At 26.2% G+C, this 23,694-nt stretch overlaps 1 protein-coding gene across 1 annotated transcript in view; it reads right to left on the bottom strand.

Annotated features, from left to right (window-relative positions):
• Positions 1-23,694, bottom strand: part of LOC105362030 (uncharacterized) — a 63,923-nt gene that overhangs the window by 27,317 nt on the left and 12,912 nt on the right. The window contains exons 3-4 of the mRNA XM_011499355.1: positions 21,467-21,671; positions 19,547-19,672 (exon numbers count right to left, since the gene is read on the bottom strand). Of these exons, the coding sequence (XP_011497657.1) occupies positions 19,547-19,672; positions 21,467-21,671 (331 nt within the window). The remainder of the gene's footprint in view (positions 1-19,546; positions 19,673-21,466; positions 21,672-23,694) is intronic.

The raw sequence follows: 23,694 nt of genomic DNA, 5'->3' as shown, positions 1-23,694 counted from the left end.
CAAAAACTGAAAAAAATTTCTTCCTCTTTCAAAAGTTTATAATATATTTGGGGACAAAGCTTATATCGAGTCTGGCTCATATATTTTGCGGACGAAGCAAAAACCTGATAACGGCTCTCTGTACCTACGTGCGTCGGAAATCAAAAGCACGAACGCGCTGCGTTCATGTCCCGTCAACGGAAAATTCATTCATAGCGCTTATAAAGCGCTTTTCTTCGGTCTAAATGAAATGCCGATGTTAAGTTTTGAACTCAAATGAATAAAGAGGATGGGATAAGTTTATGTTGGTGTCTGTGCGATAAAATTTATAACTTACTTAAAAGTCGAGTGTGCCGCTGTGTCATCCGGTCTGCAGCGAATTCTCTCTTTTTCAAACTCCCCCCCCCCCTCTCTATATATATATATATATATATATGTGTATATTCATCCACCTATCTATCTATATCTCCATGTAGCTGTATCTATGTCTCATATGATTCGTTCATGTGAAATTTATACCAGCAACATGAATCCACTGATTCCAGCTGATGGCCATACTAAGTTTAATGGTCGCCGATGTATTATTCAATTTGATTGCCTAAGCGAGTTAAGTGATTCCGCTCACTTGCTCGCCGAACTAGCGTTTCAAAGCTATGAAAGGATGCATCTGTGTATAAGTATCTATGAAGGCTATTTTTATTTTCTTGGCACTGATGAATTTTCATAAACTAATTTGATTTTATTTATATATTTTGACAATATTGACTATTTATTGTCTTGCCAGTACTTTTCGGCAAGTATCGAGCATTAGTATGTGTATATATCGAAAAGAATTTTCTAAATTTTTATCCACCAATAATCCTACAATTACAGTTATGGATAATAATTTTATGTGGAATTGTAGATTCAAATCAATAGATTTCAGACACGGAAACGTCCTCATGACATAAAAATGAAAAATAATCCTATATTTATATAAAATGATATTTGCAAAAAACAAAAAAGATTTAATAAATAGGAATCGCATCTCAAAATCAATAAATTCAACAGTTTAATGCATACATACTTTAAATGTACGAAAATATATTTCAATAGAATTCAAGTATTAATATATAACGATAATAAACTAAAATTAATCTTAATTTTTTCTTATAATACAGCTTTTGATCGACCTTACTATTAAATACTCATTGGTGAGTAATAATTAACGTGATAAATTCAAAATTGTTTGCTTTCTTTCCTCAGTAATATACATTTTATGAAAGTCACAAGATACCGTTTAGATCATTTAATTTACATAATTAATTCTAATGTGTATATTTTAATTAATCCTATTCAGCTTTTCAACTTGCTATATATTATACACTTATTCATATAAAATATTACATTCTATTACAATATTAAAAATTCAATAATCATTTAATTATTATATAAATTATTAATTCTATTTTAATATTCTCTTTTCTTCAATTAATTGATATATAATTAATAAATCTTAAACTTTATTACTATCACATGCAATCTATTTAGAATAGAGACTCTATTATTAACAAATAGAATATATTTAAATGAAATATGATTTATATTGTTATATTATATATAAAAATCAATGATAAAAAATTTTAATTTATTAAATTAATAATTTTATGTATAAATTAAGCCAAACACTATAAAACATTCTAATGAAAAGTGATTGTTTTATTACGATATTGTGGTGATGTCAGTTTGAAATTTTTATAATATTAAAAGTTTGAGAGTTGTGTGTATGTTTTAATTGCAAAAGTAGGTATTATAATATAAATAAAATAGTGTTTTTAAGGATAAAACATTGCATGAAGAATATGTACTTTAGTATGTATGCCATAAATGTTGATAACGGAGCAGAAGGCTTTATGTAATAAAAGATGTGAGTCTAACTTTTATAATCTAAACTTTTTATAACTTTTGTAATATTTCTAAATATAACTGATATTTAGTAAAAAAATATATTCTATGGTAATGTGTCTAAATTATAGAGGGAAATAATTTATTCAAAATCCTACAAATTCGTTCATATATATTTGGAAAAACTTATGAATTATTTTATTGTCATTGGATATAAACGAATGTTACTTAAATTAGTCTCTTATTAAATACAATTATTTATAATATAATTTATTATGTATAACTCCTACAATTTATAAATATTTGTATGTGCTATATAAAATAAAATACATTAAAATCTCGTAATTGAATAATTCTGTATAATTTTGTATAAGCGTTTTTCATTAAATATTTGACGTAAAGGAGAATTAAAACTTAATTACATAACCACAAATTGAATAATTAATCCATGCTTAAAAGCTCAATTAAATATTAGCATTAATTGTTTAGTATTCTAATTAATATCCTATATTGTTTTTTAATTTTATTCGTTATTTTTCTTATATATGTTATTACATATAAAATCTCAATAAAGTTAATCATAAAAACAATTGATTAAATAAAACTTTACTACGTTAATTAAATTTTATATAAATATTAAATATATATAAGAATATATCAAGATGTATGAATTTGTATTTATTGGTAAATTATAATTTAGTTAAAAACGATTATTTATTTGTATTGTCAGAATATGTAACAGTTAAAAGGTAATAAAATAATCTTAAAAAATTCACTAAAAATTCATTATAAGGCTATTGAATCTAATTGTGTTCTCATACAATATAAATCTTGATCAAAGTTAATAAGTTTCATAATTTAATGTTATCCAAATATAAATAATTCTACCTAAAAATTAGCTTTTAAAATCAGCAAAAGGCAACTTACATCATTTATAATTGAATTTCTCTACTCTTTCCATACACTTACTGTCGTAAACTGAAATTAAATTAGCTTTGGTTCCGTAACAAATAAAATCGACTTTACTTAATATATTGTTTCGTAATATTAAATGAATTTCATTTACATTTTGTTTATATGATAATTTTTAAAAAATACATTAAAACTGTATTTATTAAATATTTAAGAAAATTAATATTTATTTTAATGTGATATAAAAATTTCGATAGTTACATATTTAATGCTGTATCTATTTTTTAAATTATATTAACACATTTTTATGCTTGTATTTAACAAATTTGAATATAATAATATTTTCATAAAATATTAGAGCATATTGCAAATAATTAATAATCAATAACAAATATAAGATCGAAATTAATTATAAGTTCGCCTATAATAACTGAAGATCTTCAATATATTATCGTTTCAATCCTTTTAATCATTTTAGACTTCCGTGCATATTAGTCAAATAAATTTAGAATACTTTATCTAAAATATGTTCATTGTAAAGAGTGTATTACTATCAAACGTAATACTTAGTTAAAAACCAAATCTGCTACTTGAATTATGTTTTATGCGCATAAAGAGCACAGCATTAACATTAATGATGTTTGTTTTTAAATTTAATTTTGAAAGAATTTCAATGTAAAAATTTCAATTTATAATAATATACGATTGGCAGTGATATTTGAAATTTGTATATTCATTCGTGTACGTCAGAAATGCATGTGTTTCTTATTTAATTTACCTCCTTGTCTTTTCATTTGGAAACTAATCGCTTTTAACAGTAGAATTTCTTATTTATTTTCACATGGCATAGCACGAAAGAAATTTTCCATACAAAGTTTGGACAAAAAAATGAAAAATCACACCAATTACATGAAATTAATAAAATAATTCGTTCTATAAATAATGCATACAATTTTACTAGAATAACGATAGTTTATTTAAATATATAATAGATATAATATATATAATCGAAATCTAAGTATTGTCTTTCTCCTATCTGTACAAGCTATTCATATGGAAATTTTATTATGTTTAGCCTTGGTTATAGCGAATACATCTAATTATACAAGGCTAATTTAGTAACACTGTCACTCAAGTACATAGTTTACCATATGCATGAAATTGAAATTTTGAACATCGACTAGTAAAAACCAATGCAAGAATTGTATAAAAGCAATGATATGAGCCAAGTAAGCGGATAAAAAATTATGCACGAAGATTATTATTAAAGACCTGAAATATTATTTCATTATGAAAAAGTTTTAATTAAGATTTGCTGCTTTTGAATCTTTTCAAGCAGTTAATAAATATTAAATAATACAGTTGAATTTTCTCGACGTATTTCTAATAAAATTTATCAGCTGCAATATCATTTGATACTAAAACGAAGTAGCAATATTTCATTATTTAATATACAAATATCATCGAAAAACAAAAAAGAATAAAAATCCCCAATGTATTATAAATTCATGCTTTGTAATTTTAATATAATTTAAACGCCTATTTATTAGATTTTACTTAATTCTAAATAAGAAAGGAACATATACATTGTTGTTAGACATATTATTTTAATTATAATTATTACGAAATTGTTTGATCATTCAAAAGTCATTATTTAATAATCCTAATTTAATAATTAAAAACGTTAAAAAAATTAAATAAGAAAGAAATAGACTATATTAATACTATTGAATTATCTTTCACCTAATTTACGTACATACGATTGCGCCATCTATAATCTATAATATATGTCAAAAGGGAGAAAATATTTGCTCAATAGTCGAATCTTTGCCTCAATATCAAAATATTCATACCTATCCATCGTTACGTAACACTGTGTTAATTAATTTTTGTTAATGCTCTAATTGCTTAAATTATGGAAGACTTTACAAAATATCGTATTACCATATTTCCAAAGTTATGAAAAAAATATTCTAAATTAATGTTTTTAACATTGAAAACATTTAATTAAAGTCAAAAATCTCTATTTATAATATAATATTATACTATTTTAAATAAATAAATACGAGTTCGTTAATTTTTCGATTGGACGAGAAATCAAGAGTCGTTAAATAGATTAAAATCTAAATTTATAATAAATATTTTATAAATTAAAGATTCTGCGCTGTCATAAATATTACATATATATCAAATATAACAAAAGAGTGTATAGTATAGTCAGCAAAAATTAAATAACATTTTATAAACTGTTGTGCGTAAGTAAAAGTTTACAAAAATTATATGATCGCATCCCAGGACCAATTGCATAAACTCTGAAATACAGCCTTAACCAATAACTCTGTCAAACTTAATAAATTTCAACTCGGTCTGAACTCGCCGACGAATTAACCGTTTATATACATGCGTGAACATATAACCATCCTTGTCCGAAACTGTTTATTTTCTTGGAATGTTCTCTCTCTCTCTCTCTCTCTCTCTCTCTCTCGATATATATATATATATATATATATATATATATATATATCGTCTCTTTGGAAAACCTCCGAGAATGCTTTGACACGCACTTGTACTTTCCAGAGAGTTTGTTGCAGCTTTAAGTATGGTTGATATACACGCAGAGTCTACCTGTGCTAGGTGCTATAGGATGTTGCTTCAATTAAATAACATATAATTCCAAAAGCCTCTTAATGCCTGTAATTGCTGCATTTTTTGCCCATACGAAGCATATGGTAAATTATAATTAGAAAGACAACGACGTGCGTCTCATGAAATTGACAAAAGTTTAATAAATGTGCTAACATTCGATGTTTAAAATGATATGCCTTAAATGAAATTTTAAGGTCTGCTTTTGCTTTGCGTGCGAGCTTATCTATAAAATTTCAAGTATTTATTCGATGTTTCCGCATATTCGTTCTTTTAAATTTTTGCCTATTTAATAATTAAATTTTCGATTATTATTTTATTATGTTACATATATTAATAGATAGTGTTTAACGCTAAAATAAAATTATTTAAATACAGTAGTCACAGAAAACAGCAATTTTTAGAATACGTTTTAGATTATTTAGAAAATATTATTTTCTAATTGATATTAAAGATATTACTATGTAAGTCAAATATTTATATTATTTGTAATATTTTAAGTTATGTTAAATTAAATATATTTCAAAGCAATATTACATTTTAAAATAAATATTCATATTCATTTTAATTATTTAATGCAAATATTGTTTCAGCAGTTTAATCAAACTTAAGCATTAAATAGACTGTTGAGTTAAATATTATTACTTACTTTCAAGAAACTAACGAATAAATAAATCTCTGTAGATGACTGTTGGAAACAACAATTATTTATTGAATGATAATTTCAATTCTTGATATACCAATATTAAAAATCACATCAAACTGATATTTATTTAATAATAATAGTTCATTTGCAAAGGAAAGAAAATTTCATGCTTAAAGTTTCATTGTAAATTTATTCGGAAAATTTTATAAAAATACAATTTTTCATATTCATTCGATTGAATAAGAAATTTGTTTGAAATATTAGAAAGACATATAGTATTGGAAACCTATAAAGAGAATAAATTTAAAAGCGAAACACCAATTTTACAGTTAAAAAGAAAAAATGAATAATGTAAAATACAAAAAATGAGATAAGGAAAGAGAATATAAAGAGAGAAAGGGGTAAAGGGTATGAACGCGGTATAAGGAGACTTGAAGTTGCTGTGTCGACAACTCCGTATCAATCAGTTTTCGAGGTCCCGAGTCAGTTGAGTATCAAGTCAGATTGAAGAGTAATTCGTTGATATGAAAAAATTCAGCACTATGAGAAATAAATCCCATGTGATTCAATGGCACGTTGTACACGCGACAGACGAGGAAAAAGTATATGTGGATAATCGTGGTGATATTGACAAAGCAGATTCTATTTTTATATGAATCTTTATGACAAACGCCAGATAAAGAAAATATGTACGTTGCAAAACCATTAATTATTCAGAAAATATTGTCCGTCGCATGTAAGTGTATGAAAAATACTCAAAACTGTATAATTGTTTATGCTTTTAAAGATATTACATTAAGTATATTCTGACGAATTCAAATTTATTTCTCTTCCGAGATTTTAAAGATAATTAAAAATACGATTTCATATTTTCAACTTCTGCTATTCTCCAACTTATTTCAATATTAGAATGTAATTATATAAAACATTATTGCCTTATAGTTTGTGTGTAGTAATAAATCATTCGTATCTATCTTGCTGCATTTGAAATATATTTCATAGAATTTAGGAAACTAGTTACATATTCCAAATAATAATGCAAATAATAAATAATAATTGGATATTTGTCTCAATTTAATATTAAACATCAGAATTGGGTAATACACTTATATATAATTAGAAAAAATAATAATAAAATAATAAACAAATTTTAATATATTGTTTAAATGTTTAGGGCTTCGATTTATTTGAATAAATATGAATTATTATCTTGAATTACTTAACTTGTCGTCTTAAAAAGTATTATGTAAAAATATTAGGAATTGTTTATTTTAATAATATATTGAAATACTATTTTGTCGAACATACTTTTAATTTATATTAATTTTTAATATTGATGAATCGAACGAATAACAAGGACATTAAACATGTCCATTAATTACATAATTGACTACAGTAAGTAATACAACATTAAAATATAAAATAATTTTATATAAAAAATATTTCTCTTTTTAATGATTGATGATGATGAAGATTCGCATAGAAATAATTATCTTTAATTCTTTATGTAAGTCTAAGTTATTAAATATTTCAAAAAATTACAACAACTTTTTAATCCGATTTTAGTATTACATATTACATTGATCTTGTAAGAATCAATTAAAATTTCTTTCTTCTTCTTTTAATATAATTGTTTTAATTTTTTTAATAATCGGAAAATATTAATTTTCCATAGTAAAATCGCTTTATACGTTCCATATTGAAATAACATTTCATATATCATTTAATATTTTTAATATCAAATTTTAGCACAGTAATTTGTAAAAAAAAATGTTAAAATGTATAAAAAATGTATGTATAAAAAATGTAAAAAAAAATGTTGTAAAGAAAAAGCAAAAAATTATTTAGAATCTATAGAAATTATTTAGAAAATATAGTAATCGTGAAAAATTATTAATTTATGTGAAGCAATTGCTAATAAATTAAATTAGTGATTAATATTGTAAGTGTATTCAAATTTGGTTTATACTTATGAAAAAAAAACGAATTTTTAATCATATAACCTAACTAAATTCTTACCGATCTATTCGAAAAAACTATTACAAATATATTCTTGTATTCTAACAAAAAAAAAAAAAAACTGTACATTTTAAACAAAACCTTTTAATAAAATTAAATAAGTATTTTTAATAAATTTAAAATATTGCATATTAAAAATAAACTTTTAATTTGAAGTGACTTAAAGATGCCAACACGGAGTTCTTTTAATCTATTGAAAAACATTTTCTTCAAACTCTTTACTGATATAATTACAAGTAATAATATTTTAGTATATTTTAAAAATATATATTATATAAGTGATATTAGTGACATAATTACATAATTGATATAAATTAATGACCTCGATGTAAACATAATTAATTTATTAAAAAAAATATTTATGCTATTATTATGTTTTAAATAATATTCATAAAAATATTTTACTTTGCATGACATTGTTAAAAACACAACAACATATGAAACGTTTCCATTTTCCTTCAGCAAAATAATATAATGATGAAAACAACGTAGATAAGGAATCAATCGGAACAATTTATTGAAGCCTATCAAGGAGAATCGAATATCGAATATACTTTCGTAGAAAGTTAGCTCTTCAAAAAGTATGTCTGAAATCCCATTTAAATTAAGAAAAGATATCAATGCAAATGGAAAAATGGTTTACCGAGTTCCTCCAGTGTGTCAGCTGAAATGGAGCAATATCCTTTCATGGATACTCAATCATATCTTGAATATCTCAACCGTGAATAAGTTGAAAAATATTTTTGTATGTAAGCGAGTATATCAATAAAATCAAGCAGTTACTAGTTTTTCGACTTTTAAATGATCGATAATGAGTGAAGTATAAATGTATCATTCGACTAGATTCTATTTCGGGTATTAAAAGCATGTGAAATATTGTTTACAATGTCTTCGAATTAGTCTTCTAAGCAAGACTTTCAAAATTAACTCCAAATTCTGTTGAAATATATGTTGAGCAAAGCTAGAAAGCCGGATATATCGAAAATTAGCTCTAATATTAAATACAAATGGTCTTTGTTTTTTTGGATTTTTAAAATTATTTAGCAATGATAGATTAATATTTATTAATATACAATTAGTTTTTATCCGTGTCACTTAATAATTTTGATTAAATTACAATAAAATATTGATTAAGAAACAATAAAAAAAAAGGTTCGTTCTAAAATATTTCTTAAATATTGTAAAAATATTAAGCTACTAATTTATAAATAAAATAATTGATGTATTTTTCAATATATAAAGAAGAAGTAAACAAATAATAGGCAGATAAATTGAAGCTATGCGATCGATCGTTTGTTATAAATATCGATAAGAGAACGTATACAATCGAGTAATAGTTGAAAAATTGCACAAAACCCATAGTCATTCATGTAGAATATTCACATCGTGATTATATATATTCTTTTAATTCTATCAAAATTAGTTATTACAAATTAATGTATTATGAATACATAATTTTGATAGGTTTTAGAACTTATACGAATAGCCGCAGGTCCCAGAAAAAATAATATATACGTTGACATTAATTGTAACCTCTCTACATAAACCTACGAACATATTTTCAAATTGTCGTGCGAAAGACCACTGATATAATACACTGAGATAATACATTGAGATATTACTCGATAGGACATTCAAAGCCAATGATGTAAAAAATTGGAAACTACACTTTAGCAATTATAGTATATTATTTCTGAAATGAAATGTTCAAACATAGATATACTAGATATAAATATTGTAGAAAAAGTTTTCACTTTGAATATATATATACGTTGTATTTATATTTACAGTAAAAGATAAATGTATGGTATGGTTTTATAATATTACAATCGATGCTATGAAACAATGATACTTCGAGTAAAATCATTGCTTTCATGGGGAAAATTCTTCTTAGTAAAAAAATTAAAATGATGGAAATATATTGGCCAATATATGTATCGAATGGATTCCTACCTAAGGTTTACTAAACCTATTATACAGAAGATTCTGAGAAGCATAGATATCAGAACAAAAGAAAGAAGATAATCCGTGAACAATCAGAAAGCTTATTTAGAAAATTAAGTAAATGTAATCCACTTAAGAAATGCTCGATTATACGTTGTAAAATAAATAAAAAAGAAAAAAACAAAAGCATTTGCTAATGAGAATAATGAAGCAAAAATTTTAAGTATTTTAAAGAATGAACGTCCAAGTAATTTGTGAACTAGTTTGTGTAATAGTTGTGGTTGCACGAAACTATTAACATGTATTGAATTTTAAGTAATAGAATAAAATTTTGCAAATAATAAGATTGATATTAAATATTCCAATTACATATTGAAATTTTACTTTTAATTTAAAATAACATTTCTTTTTTTGCTTTAATTGCAAACTTAAAAATTAGATTAAAAATCCAAAAATTATATCGGTGATGTAATAAATAAATAGAATTTAAATAATCGCTTAAACAGCTTAATATCATAGATGTAGAATACCAATTTTTCGTATAATTAATTAAGATACTTTTATAAATTAAATTCAATAACCAATGTTTGGATTAAAAATTTCAAATTATATTAATTGCTATTTAAATACTACAATCGCCTAAATCAGTTATTTATTAATCTTCAGAGAATTTACAATGACAATTATGTGTCGATAAATTCATTCTAATAATTGATACCTATCATAAATATAATATTTCTAGTAGTTAATCATGTTCGCTCTTTCAAAAAAAAAAAAAAATTAAGAGTACATATGAATAAACTATTTTTAATAAAAAAAAAACCCTACAACTACATAAAATTGAAAAATATAACGTCGTTTATATATTCCAACGATTAGTATATAAAATTCTTTTAAAAGCTTAATATAATCTTTATCACGCAACCCGATAAACATTCCTGCGGTATCTATTCTCGACATTTTTAAAAACATTTCCCATATACTCGTAACTTCATGCGTATCAATCGACACCCCAACATCATCCCATCATTATTATTCATAGGGTCGCAAAAATCTCCAATAAATACGTATTCGCGAAACTTTATAAACGTACGTATATTTTTCTTGCAATATTGAGATCGCTTAATGCTCGATGTGTGTGCAAGGATTTATAAAGATACAATAGATCTTAGATAGACATCCTGATACGCTAGTAATATCAATTTTAATATATATGTATATGGTTTATCAAGCCAAAGTGTGGTTGTGATAACAAAAAATAGTTTTTCCTCGATCAATTCAGTGCCTGGTACAACGTTTTATTACAAATATTTAAAACTTTGTAAACATATTTAACTTTTGAGTATTTATTAAATTAAGTTTTGGTAAACAATACTAATTTCTAGATAGTTAATGAAGCAATTAATATGCAACTCATTATGTCTATTATTACATATGAATTGTTGCATATGCAACGAACTATGTCTAATATTATGATAAAAATTATAATAAATGTAATATAATCACATTTATATAGTAAATAGTAAATAATATTTACTATACGAAGCAATTTATACATATAAATTAGATTTTGGAAAATTAGATATTTCAAGGTATTTCAATATATTCTAAAAAATAAATGAAAAATCAATATGAATATTGAGAAAGCAATAGTAAGTCAACAGTACCGCTTACATTTATTACAGAGAGAAGCTCAATTTTAATATAATATAATAAATTATAATATCCGTATTTCTAATAGAATCTAAACCTCTAAAATTAATATATTAATAAATAGTCTATTTAATAATAGCATATGAAATAAAAAAAATAATCATTCCTTTTATTTACAAAAATATTTATTTATTCTAGGATTAAGATCAATTTTAATTCACAATATAAAAATATTAATAAAATTACACTCTCTTTTCTTCTGTATAAAATCTATGAATGCAAAATGCTAAAAAATGAATGTATACAAAAATTTTATATATTTTGCTTATCTGTTTATGTAAGGCTAACTAATTCGTTAATAAATTTTAACAAAAATTCTTTTATATAACCTGTCAGTAGCCGCCTATTATTTCCGAGCTTATTTATTCCTACTTTCATTAGATATGAAAAAATGCAAGAAATTAAATAAATATATATTCAGTATTTATTTCTATCTATTAAAGGACACGGATAGACAAATTATTGTTTGCAAGTAAGATTTTTAAATTTTTCCATCTGTGGGATACATAAAATATTATTATGAACATAAATTTCATTTCATAAATTCATCTATTTATAAACTAAGAATAACGAAATTCTATATTTGAGGTATAAATTTAGTTCGAACATATAATTGCAATAATCACTATTTTTCTCAGTATATTTAAGCTGACTAATATTTTAAACAAAAATTAATAAAAAAAACTCTTCTTTTAACTGAAATCTAGATTGATAAAGAAAATAATGAAAGTGATTGAATATTTGATAAATTAGGTAAATTTTATGATTCTTTTATTAAATTTTGTTGTCCTGATTATAGATTTGTTCGATATTTTATTATCATATTTCTATTATGTTTTAGAATTCTACAAATTTTTTTTATATTTCACATAAAATAATCATATAATGAATAATAAATAGATAATCGAATAGTAAAAGACAAAAAATTATATATATTATAAAATCATTATAATATCTTTATTCATTTTTATCATTAACTGTTGAATCACTTTATAAATATAATATTAAAATTTTTCAATATAATGCTTTTATTTATTTATTACGTCAATTTATGCATTTATTATACGTTACTTATTAACCATTTATAATATCAAGTGTTTTAAAATAAAGAAAAGAATTTATTTTGACAATTTTTTAATCAGTTGAATACAAATATATAAGTATTTTTACTTCAGTTAAGTATATAAATATTCTGTTGATAATTATTGGAGTTTTACTTAATTTATTTATAACCATTATTAACAGATTTTAGATTAAGATTAAAATGTGTATGAATTTGATGGAATACGGATTATTTGCAAACATCTTGTAAACATTGTGTTATCAAAAAAAAATTTTGCTCAAATAGACTTATAATATCAGTTACATAAAATTTGCTAATTATTTTTTTAAATTATATTTTTCATTTAATATATATGGCCTATATTTTCCTTCTAATATATTACTTTTGATCGATTGAAATATTTTAACATATGATTTTAATTATTAAATTTAATATTTTCTTCTTCTTTTTTTTTAAATAAACAGTTCAAAGTAGTTTCCGAGACATTTGTATTTAAATGTAATTATTTGCAAATAATCAATATCTTTTATTGAAAAAAAAAAAAAAAAAATTATAAGTTATTCTTCAAAAATAATTTGTATTTGAAAACATTTACCCAACGGATAAAAAAATCAATAGATTGAAAATATGTAATACCCGTGAAAACAATATTTGTTTTTCATTATTTTATAATATTAAAATATCCTATGCGTACATATATATATATATATATATATATATATACATATATTAGTCATGAATATTTTATTGAGAAATAAATAATTTATAACTGACATTGAATAGACTTTAATGTAAAAATTAATCGAGAAAAATTTTTTATCAAACTAAAATATTACATAATCTTCATTATATCTTCTAGATACGACCACAAGAGTATAAACTTACATTTAAAAGTAGCTGTATTATCTTCAATATTAGAAAAATTAATTTCATGCTTACTGTTTAATCATAATTTATTTTCATTTTCTTATGCCGAAAAATCTTTGACGAGAATATGTCGTTCTCTAATCAATATTAATTGCAATGTAATTATCCCCAAGATTAAGCTTCATACATTGTGGAATGTCACCATAACTCTTATAATAATAGCTTTAAGCTTTTATACTATTTTGAATAAAACACGAACTTATGCATACTTGTGGTGCGCGCTACAGATATTCTGAATATTGAAACAAGTAGTTGGTTGAGATGTTAGTAAACGGCAGAAAGACTTTTCAGAAAGTTAATTGAATTTTTGATTAATATAAAAGGTACTATTTTCGACTATCATATAAAGAATTTATTATATTAAGTTTTTAGAAAATACAAATCTAGGCATGTAAATTAATTACAAAGTGTTCTACAAGAAATTATCAATATATATATATATATATATATATATATACGCATAGGACGAAGAAGAAAATAAGGATAAAGTTCAAGTATTTACAATTCTAAGGTAGCCACTATATTTTGCCTGAAACTTAGTCCTCACTATTTATCCTGCTATTGTAGTACTCCACAATGCAATAAATGGGTGCTTGTGTATCTAAGAAAATCCAAGATAGTGTCGTATAGTGATTTCACATACCCTATAAAACTGCGAAAATCGAGTGTCGAAACAAATGGAAATGCTCACATTTTACTCCAACACTATTTACTCATATAATTACAATCGCTCAATTATGGTAAACGCTATTTTAGCTAAATTTTCATAAATTACTGATAATTTTCCATAAGAAATAATCATTATTATTGTTGCCATGCTGCTTTTCATATGGATCTGTAAAATTGTAAAATCTAATTTACCTCTTGATTCTCGATCACCGAAGCATCTTTCCGTAATACGATGTACGGTCAGCGCCTTGTATAAGACAATGGCTCTCGCGGGTACCCTAACCTAATAATGCTATTGTTTCTCCATTTCCATGAGCCAATTTAACGCAGACAACGAGGTAACGCGTATGAGGGACAGGCACGTATACATAAATAGGGGTAGACAAGAGATGGGAGTAGAATAGCTCATCAAGATACCAAATTGCAGTAGCACTCGACTGTACTGCGAAAGGCCTGGAAAGGCAATATCAGCGTGACAGGAAGCGACAAGGCCAGGAGAAATCCTGATTGGTATCTACAATGGTTGTTAAGTTCTTGACGATGGAAGTGGAGTGGTCGCGAGTCGCACTAGGGAGCCGGAGGAAAGAAGACGTGCTTGAGCGAGGCTCGAGTTTCAGAAGACGGTAGCAAGTATTGGGAAATGAAGTAATGTCGATGAGAAGAGCAAACTACGAAGCGAGCATGATGGGGAGAGCACAGGGAACAAAGACGGCGAGGGCGAAAAGTTAGATCGTCGACAAGTACGCGAGAGAAAGATAGCCTTGAACGCGTGCAAATTGCGATTTACTCTTCAATGAATTTTCGCCTATGATCATGGCAATGGCACACATAAAACACTGAGAGGCAGTACATCGATATCAATTGAACGACCAATATCCACTTTCATATAGCCCCGTCGAGCAATCGACGTAAAAAGAGATGGGAATAAAATAAGATAGTGAAGTAGATAAATAAGAGGGTGAGAGAGAGAGAGAGAGAGAGAGAGAGAGAGAGAGAGGTAAGCTACACGAGCACGAAGTGGTAAAGAATCGCCATTTTGAAAAAGAAAAGTCATCCTTATCTGATACACTATATACGACTAACATAACCTGCTAAAAAATAAAGTTTTGTAAGTTATGATGGGAACAGCGTAATCGAGAAAAAAAGGTAGGCAAGAAAGGAATGGTTAATGAGATATAAAACAGCCTATAATAAAGTCCAAACAAAATATAAAAAAATGCTGCGTACATTCATTGGATGTCGTAGAAAGCTTTGTTTGATTAATATAAAAATAGATAAATGGAGGGAGGGCGAGGGAGATATTCTTACGCGTCATTACGAACGAGAGGATAATAACATCCATTACTCAGTAAAAGACCAAGGTGAGAGATTCGCGTGATATTAGTAGTGAACTACTAAACAAGAATTTTCTCTTATCAAAAAAGCCGATCGTGCACATACCATGAAATGTCCTCGTTGGGGATTTTATCGAGTGCAAAGCCGGTACGCGTACCCCAGACTTTCTTATGTTAAATCAATAAGTATACATCTACGCTCGTAATTGTATTTATCTCATCTCATAGTTTAAGGATTGAAATGCATTTGTAATCAATATTAATTAACAAATATCATAAAATTCATTGAAGTTTGACTCCCATAAGCGTGAAATGTCAAATAAATAAGAATAGCTATATAAACGATTTAATTAGTTAATACAAATTTCATGTATTGGAATTAAATTCCGAATAGAATTATTTTTTTAGAAAAGAATAACAAATTCAAATAAACAAATGACAAGTACTAAACAAATACTAATTCTACGTGGAATTATTAAAATTAATTATTATACAATCATTGAACAATATTATTATACAAAATAAATTATAAAATAAGACTTTCATAAATATTGCAAGAGGATATTATAAATATTATTGCGTACATACAATTATGGACTAGATAGAAAATGTATTCTATAAAACACGATTTTTGTGGAAAAAATGATGAAAGGAAAATTGACGATAATAATTATCGGTCCTTTTAATCCATACAAAAACTTGTATGATTTTCGTAATTCTAAAAAAGAAATTCATCTTATTTTATAAATTAATAAAAGTAGTAAAAAATTTACTGGAGCATTTTTATAAAAAAAAAAAAATCACCAGTCGCTGAAATTTTGCTCTCCCTTTACGAGGAATGATTACCCCCCATCTTATAATAAACCTATATGGACTTCTTTAGTATTTTCCAGCTCTTATACCTGCCAACTCGCACTCGTCTTTTATCCATACAAATGCGAATGAAGAGAAAGAGGTACACGCGCATGACTTACATTACGCCCCTTTCAAAGGGCTAAATAGAAAGTGCTCTCTCTCTCTCTCTCTCTCTCTCTCTCTTACTTAACCGACAGTATTATTTAGCCGTTATTCTGCACCTTGGGAACGTGACACCTTGTCACGACATACTTTCTGGACCTCATTGGACGCATCCCGTCCGCGCCGAGGTCAACGTCACTCTACTAACATGCACCCCAAGGCTCTTTCTTCTCTTAGTTTCTCATGAACGAGTATCTTATAACGAACATCCGCCTCCCCTCCCTGGAAGTAGGCATCGTCAACAGCAGGTAGACGACAACGACATGTAAATACTTCATTCTTCTCTCATTTGGTTAGTCACCGTACCAATATCAAAGCAACTTTTATGATAGACAATTGGAATATAAGATTATAGGGATAATCTCGTGCGGTACTGATTTGATAATTTTTTAACAAATTTCTAGGGTTTTTAACAAATCGCAAGCTTATATATTTACGTGACTCTGTTGAGAAGATGAAAGGCGGGAAGGGGAAAGAGAAAGGCACTCGAAAAATGAGAACAATGAACAGAAAATGATGGAGTTGCAGAAACGTGCGAGATAACTACTCGAGTCGAGAATAGCGCTGTTTAGCCTTTTATTAAGCAGTAAAAGTAAAAACGCGACTTCTGTTCATTTGATTAGAAGAGTAGCAAGGGAAAATGGGAGGTGAGAAGTAACTGACGATTGCTAGGGTCTTGGGAGAACGAAGTGACGCGTCGATTTTTCATTCAACTTTTTCTTCTTCATCTAAAGCAATTTTTCACTTGGTCGATACACCCCTTTTTCTGTAAAAAATTGTTTCATCGATGTCACGACGCAAAAAGTGGGCAATTGCTAGGTAGTGCAAATGAGTGAGTAGCTCACACTAACAGAAATAGAGGAAAGCGTAGAAAAAAGAAAACAGAGAGAGAGAGAGAGAGAGCAGAGAGAGCAGAGAAATAAAGGAAGGAAAAGAAGTGGAGCACGAGTGTTGACCATGTCGTAGACTTTCTTTTCTTTGGCCTAGGGTGGAAAAAACGAAATTTACTATGCCGGGGGAAGATTAGAACGATAACTTGTAATTGAGTGTTGGTGTACGGAAGTAAACGAGCCCTACACTAGCGCAAAAAAAACGTTGCCTCCTACTACTAAGGCAAAGGCAAAGAACCTAATCGGAATAAAATATCTCGTATCTTTTTATATGCAGTCTCGCAGTTTCAATATAATTTGGTAGTGTCTTTCCTCTCATTTTCTTATCGTTAAGCAATTTTTGCTCCTATCGATGGTGAATTTTGGTGCCAATCTAAGGGGTAAGTAGACCTAAAGTAAATCAAAAAAGTTTGATTTTGAAGCAGATCAAAAAGTATATATATACTGAAAAAAAAATTAAATTCAGCGCCCAGAAATTATTTAACTAGATGTAGTTAAGTTTTTGTGCGATCTTTCATCAAATTTAGAATGGCTTTTCAAAAATTACTAATTGTGACGGTGACGATTGTTGTTTTATCACGATTGTCCTAATAATTAGAATATAGTATTAATATTGAATAATATTAAATAATTTAAAATTAATTATAAATTTATAACCGACTACAAATTTTAATTAAAATTATATATAATATACGTGTTGGGCCAAATTAGCTTATAGAAAATATATTTCAGTATAAAATATATAGGAGTTATCTAGAATTCAAAGAGAAAATCGACTATGAAAATTAATATTCTTCAAGCATATTTTAATGAGCCTAAGCTCCAAAGGTGAAATCTTTTTCATTAAAAGTTAATTTCAGTATTAAAAATAATAATGATAATAAAATAATAACCTGGAGATAAAGAAGAAACCAGGAATTAACATACATACATATAAATTAGTTCGGTCCCACCAGCATATAATAAAAATCTTATAGGAATAATTAAGGATAAAATTGTATGTTATATTCTATAAATTAATATGCTAGATATTTATAGGATAATAATATTTTTAGAAAAATACTTATTTTTAATAAGTTTTATCTTATTTTACAAGCCCGTAATAAGAAAAATATGAAAATGTTGTCACTGTTTAAATCCTTAACCGTCTAATTAAATGATCAGTTTGTACAATTTTTTAAAGAATTTTGGAATTTTATAATCATTAATATGGGCCATTGATGCATTTTCAATAAAAAAAACAATTTCCATAAACCATAACATTTGTCCTGACCATTTTAGAATTAATCAATTATGTTTGATAATTTGTATAGAATAGATTGCACATAAAAGTCATATGGATATTAAAAAAGACTTAACATAGTAATTTACGATTGCAATTTTTCGACTAACTATCAAATACGGATTAAATCCATACTGCAATTTTTCTTGTAAATGACTAAAAAACAAAAAAAAAAGGTGGCGGGGGAAAGGGGACACAAAATCAACGTAAAAAGAATACACAAAGAAAGTGTCGAAATTCTTTTTCCGTTTTCATTAAAAGCATTTTTACTCGCAATACGTTAGCTTCCTGATCTTCATTTATGTCAATAAAAATGTCTCTTGTAACATATTAATAATATTAATCACGTTCAGCTTGGGATACATTCCTTTCTTATATATTATCTTGCCGTATGTTATTCCAAAAAACAAAGGTGACAATATAAAGCCGTAATCTCTTGGCTAAATCAGCACAAATATTGACAGAATGACGAACGAACAAGGAATAAATGAAATGCATTGTTAATAATAATATTTGCTCGCTTAACGTGCTGTCGAGTAATTTATCATGCGGAAAAATTCTTCCAAATAACGAAATGCACTCGCCAAAGTTTCAACAATGTTTAATTAAATTTCAAATACGTACCGTCCGTGCCGTTACGGCCAGGTGCTCCAGGAGTGCCATTCAATCCTGGCTTACCATCTTTCCCTGGTACGCCATCGTTCCCGCTGCGTCCAGGAAGTCCATCCAATCCAGGCTCTCCAGGAATACCTACAAAAGACAATGAACGCTTAATAACATCGGAATACTCGCCTCCCCGTCCACCTCCCCTCACTATCACTCTTCTCCATCCGTCGATTCTCATCTCGACAGCGACGTAGCGTCATCGTCACGGAAATGAAGGTACTTAGAGCGGCCGTTAATTAACACGAACACATTATCTAAAGAGCCAATCGGTGCTATTGAGACAATATCAAAGCGACCAATATGGAGATAATGTGCATAGTGTTTCTTAAAAGCGAAAAGAAAATCTTCAATGGGCTGTGTATTGAAATGTATTGAAGCCGTTGAAGCACGAATTTTGTATTTAGCGTTAACGGACGGACACTTATAATATTTTATATGCTTATTATGCTCATATAAAATATATCTCCAATCAATTACAACAGGAATTCTAATGCGAAATAATAATTTTTTCGATAAAAACTAATTATCAAGCTTGCTGATGGTTACAATATTAAACCATTTACACATACTTGAATTGGAGTATAATTAATTTTTTTTTTAATTTTCTTCGCGATTCAAAGCAGTACAGACTAACGAGCAGCCAAGAATAATCTAAAAATCCATTATTTTCTACGCTCTCCTATTTTATTTTTATATCTAATAATAATATCGAATGACTTTTTCATTATGATCGGAATCCACTGGCATTGAATTATAATGATATTTATTTCTTATTTGAAAATCATTAAATATGATCGACTTATTCATATAATCACTCGATACATTCTTACCTTATTATAAACTTTAATTAAAATAATATTAGTTTCTAACTAATTATTGCAAATTACTAAGCACATAGTACCTATTACTTTAAAATTCTTATTGAAGTCTGGCTAAGAAAACTTTTATTATCGATGATAAATTTTTTATACATTAATAGAACAAAATTTCTATTGTAAAAAAAAATATTTTAAAATTATTCAGAAATATTAGTTTTTATAATAAAAAGATGTATAATTAAAGAAAACCGAAAAAGTTGTTTAGTATTTCGGAAGCGGCTTTGCCCACTGTAAGTCGATATTATTCGGGTGGTTTGCTGGTATTCTCTAATTAATTATTTGGAAATCATTGAGATATTGCAGTTAGATCTGAAACTATTCATTTTGAATTCAGCGAGTATTAGTATTTCTGTACATTTCGAAACTTTATCTCTATTATATTTCGTGGAAACCTCTTATTCATTATTATATACTTCTGTTTCATAATTATCGAGAAGTATTTACTTTATCATTTATATGAAATGAAATAATAATATTCTTCGATCTATGAATAATTTAAACGTACTTAATTCGAAATATTATTTTATAAAAATCTAATTATTCTTTATACAAAACATCAGCTTGTATAAATATTTTATATACAATCCAATAAATTTTCAAGTACAAAGATCCAAAGATCATAATCTCATAATAATATAAGAAATAAAATACACGCGTACACCATGAAACTATGACTTAATGAAAGGTATCATCTTATGATACAAATTTTATAAACATTACTTTTCAACTCTAAATGGATATATACAATCGCTATAAACACGAATACTCAATCTTATTAATTCTGGACGATATTTAATATTAAAAAAAAAAAAAAAATACACACAGTTTAATAATCCTCCCAAGCATTGATTATCTATTTTGTCAGTTAGATATATTATCATAAGCGATAAAATTAAGTATTAATTGTTTTGTACCAAGTCACAATGTCAATAATCTAGCTCCCATAATTTTGGTAAATATATTGAAATAGCCAATAAATGATAATGTTCAAAATAATTACCGTCAACCCCATCGAGCCCTGGTTCTCCCCTGGGTCCTATGGGTCCTGGCGGTCCTCTTGGTCCTGGCATTCCGGGTCCTCCTTGGATACCCGGTAAACCGTGGTCGCCCTTTGAACCAGGAGGTCCACTTATTCCAGGTAGTCCAGGCAATCCTGGTGGGCAAAACTCGCTGGACTTACGACAGAATGTCTCGATAGCGTCATACTATATTTTGAAGAAAATTAAATATCAATTTATTAATATAAATTTAAAAAAAATGCTTATAAATATTTCATAATTAATTTTTAATATAGTAAAATTATTTTTAAAGATATGCAACCGTATATCGAATAATTTGTAGGTGGTCATAATAAAATCTTTTAAGTTCCTAGTAACTTAAAAAATCAGTATAATTTTAATAATAATACAAAATATTAATTTTATAAAAATTGAATTAATTTTCTACATTATTATGAACGGGATAAATTCATTTCTCTCTTATCATTATCGTAAATGATTTCTAATTTCTTATTTTACTAAACTATTTCCCTTATAACTTAAAAGTAAACAAATTCATTATACATATGTTTCAATATCTCGAATCTTATCATTTTATCGATGATTCGATTTAATATTTAAATTATTTGATTAATTTATCTTCAATTTGTACTAATTAATTAGCCTTCCAAACTTAACCGATAACCGATGTAGTCCTCTTGACATCTTCATATCATATTAAAAATCGAGATCAATTTGCACAGCCTCTCTTACTTTTGATAATACTGCTTTCGTCTTTTCATGTATTTACACTGTGAAAGATTCGAGCATTAGATACGTATATGTATGTGTGCGTGTGTGTGCGCGCGCGTATATATATAAAATATATATGTATATGTATGTATATATAACGAGCCAGTGGGTGAAGTGGAAAAAGGGACGTGAGAGTGAAAGAGAGAAAGATAGATTAAGGGCAAGCTAGAGACGACAAGTAAGTAGATTAACTGTCATATCTAATTTAATTAGAAATATTGTTGTACATGCGAAACTTAATTTACGGTACAATTATTTGATAAGATAATGACATAATTACACCTTTACATTATACCGTCAATTAATGTTTCATAAAGTAAAAAATATGAACAGTATAAAACTATAAAGACATACATAAATATAAATATAAAAATGTATGAGGTATATGAAAAATATTAAGTTTTAAGAAAGTTTTACAAAATGCAGATCTTTAATAAACCTTTATTATCTTAGTGAAATGAAGAAAGGGAATAATTTAAAATGATTAAAAACATAATTTCATAAAATGTTTAAGTATAAAATTAATAAATGTTATTGACTTCATTGCTGGCTATCGTTATTATTATTGTATATTTTCTTAAATAATAAGATACCATTGTATAAATTATTAATTATTCCTAAATATAATTACGTAATAGAATTTAAGACACGTATTTTGATAAGTTACATTGAATCTTCTAAAACAAGACTCAACATATTGTAGTATTGCATATATAGTTTATAATGTACTGTTAAATAAAATTTATTCACAGCCTATGAACATATATAACTTTTAATATATAAAATAAATATTGAAGATTACTGCAATATGAAAATATTTATTACTTAAATTAAATTTGAAAGGAATCAGTTTGGAAGAGTAATAAAATGAATACATTGAAGATTTTTTCGAAAGTATTATATTAACTTTGTATTATAGATTCAAATTAAGAGAGAAAAAATTAAATAAAAATCTTAATTATAACATATAAATTGATTCGACGCTTATTCCTTCGATTATTTAACTATATTTTATATGTTTATATTAAATAATGTTTAAGTACATTCCAAAAAATGATATTTTATTTTGAAAATATATGTCTTCTAATCAATATATTAAATTCGATTTGACGAAGAGAATTAATAGGAAGAACAAATATAAAAGAATCTTATTAGTGTATTATATTTAATTCGAATTAATAATAAGGAATAATATGCATTTAATCAATAGTAAATATTAAAATTATTTTCCATAAATTAAAGAATGTTTTTGATAATTTTGCAGATCCAATAAGAGCAATACTATATAACTTTAACTATATTTATTGACGCTTGATAATATTATTTACTATTATTCTTCATCTCAGAAATATAAACGATTCTCTTAGCTTATACTATCTTTACATACTATCACTTTAATAACATTAGTCATAGATATTTTCGACTTTATTAAAAATAA

Source organism: Ceratosolen solmsi, unplaced genomic scaffold (assembly GCF_000503995.2).
Source record: "Ceratosolen solmsi marchali unplaced genomic scaffold, CerSol_1.0 scaffold2, whole genome shotgun sequence".
Lineage (NCBI taxonomy): Eukaryota > Metazoa > Arthropoda > Insecta > Hymenoptera > Agaonidae > Ceratosolen > Ceratosolen solmsi.
The sequence above is the reverse complement of the archived record's forward strand: the minus strand, read 5'-3'. Positions and strand labels throughout refer to the sequence as shown.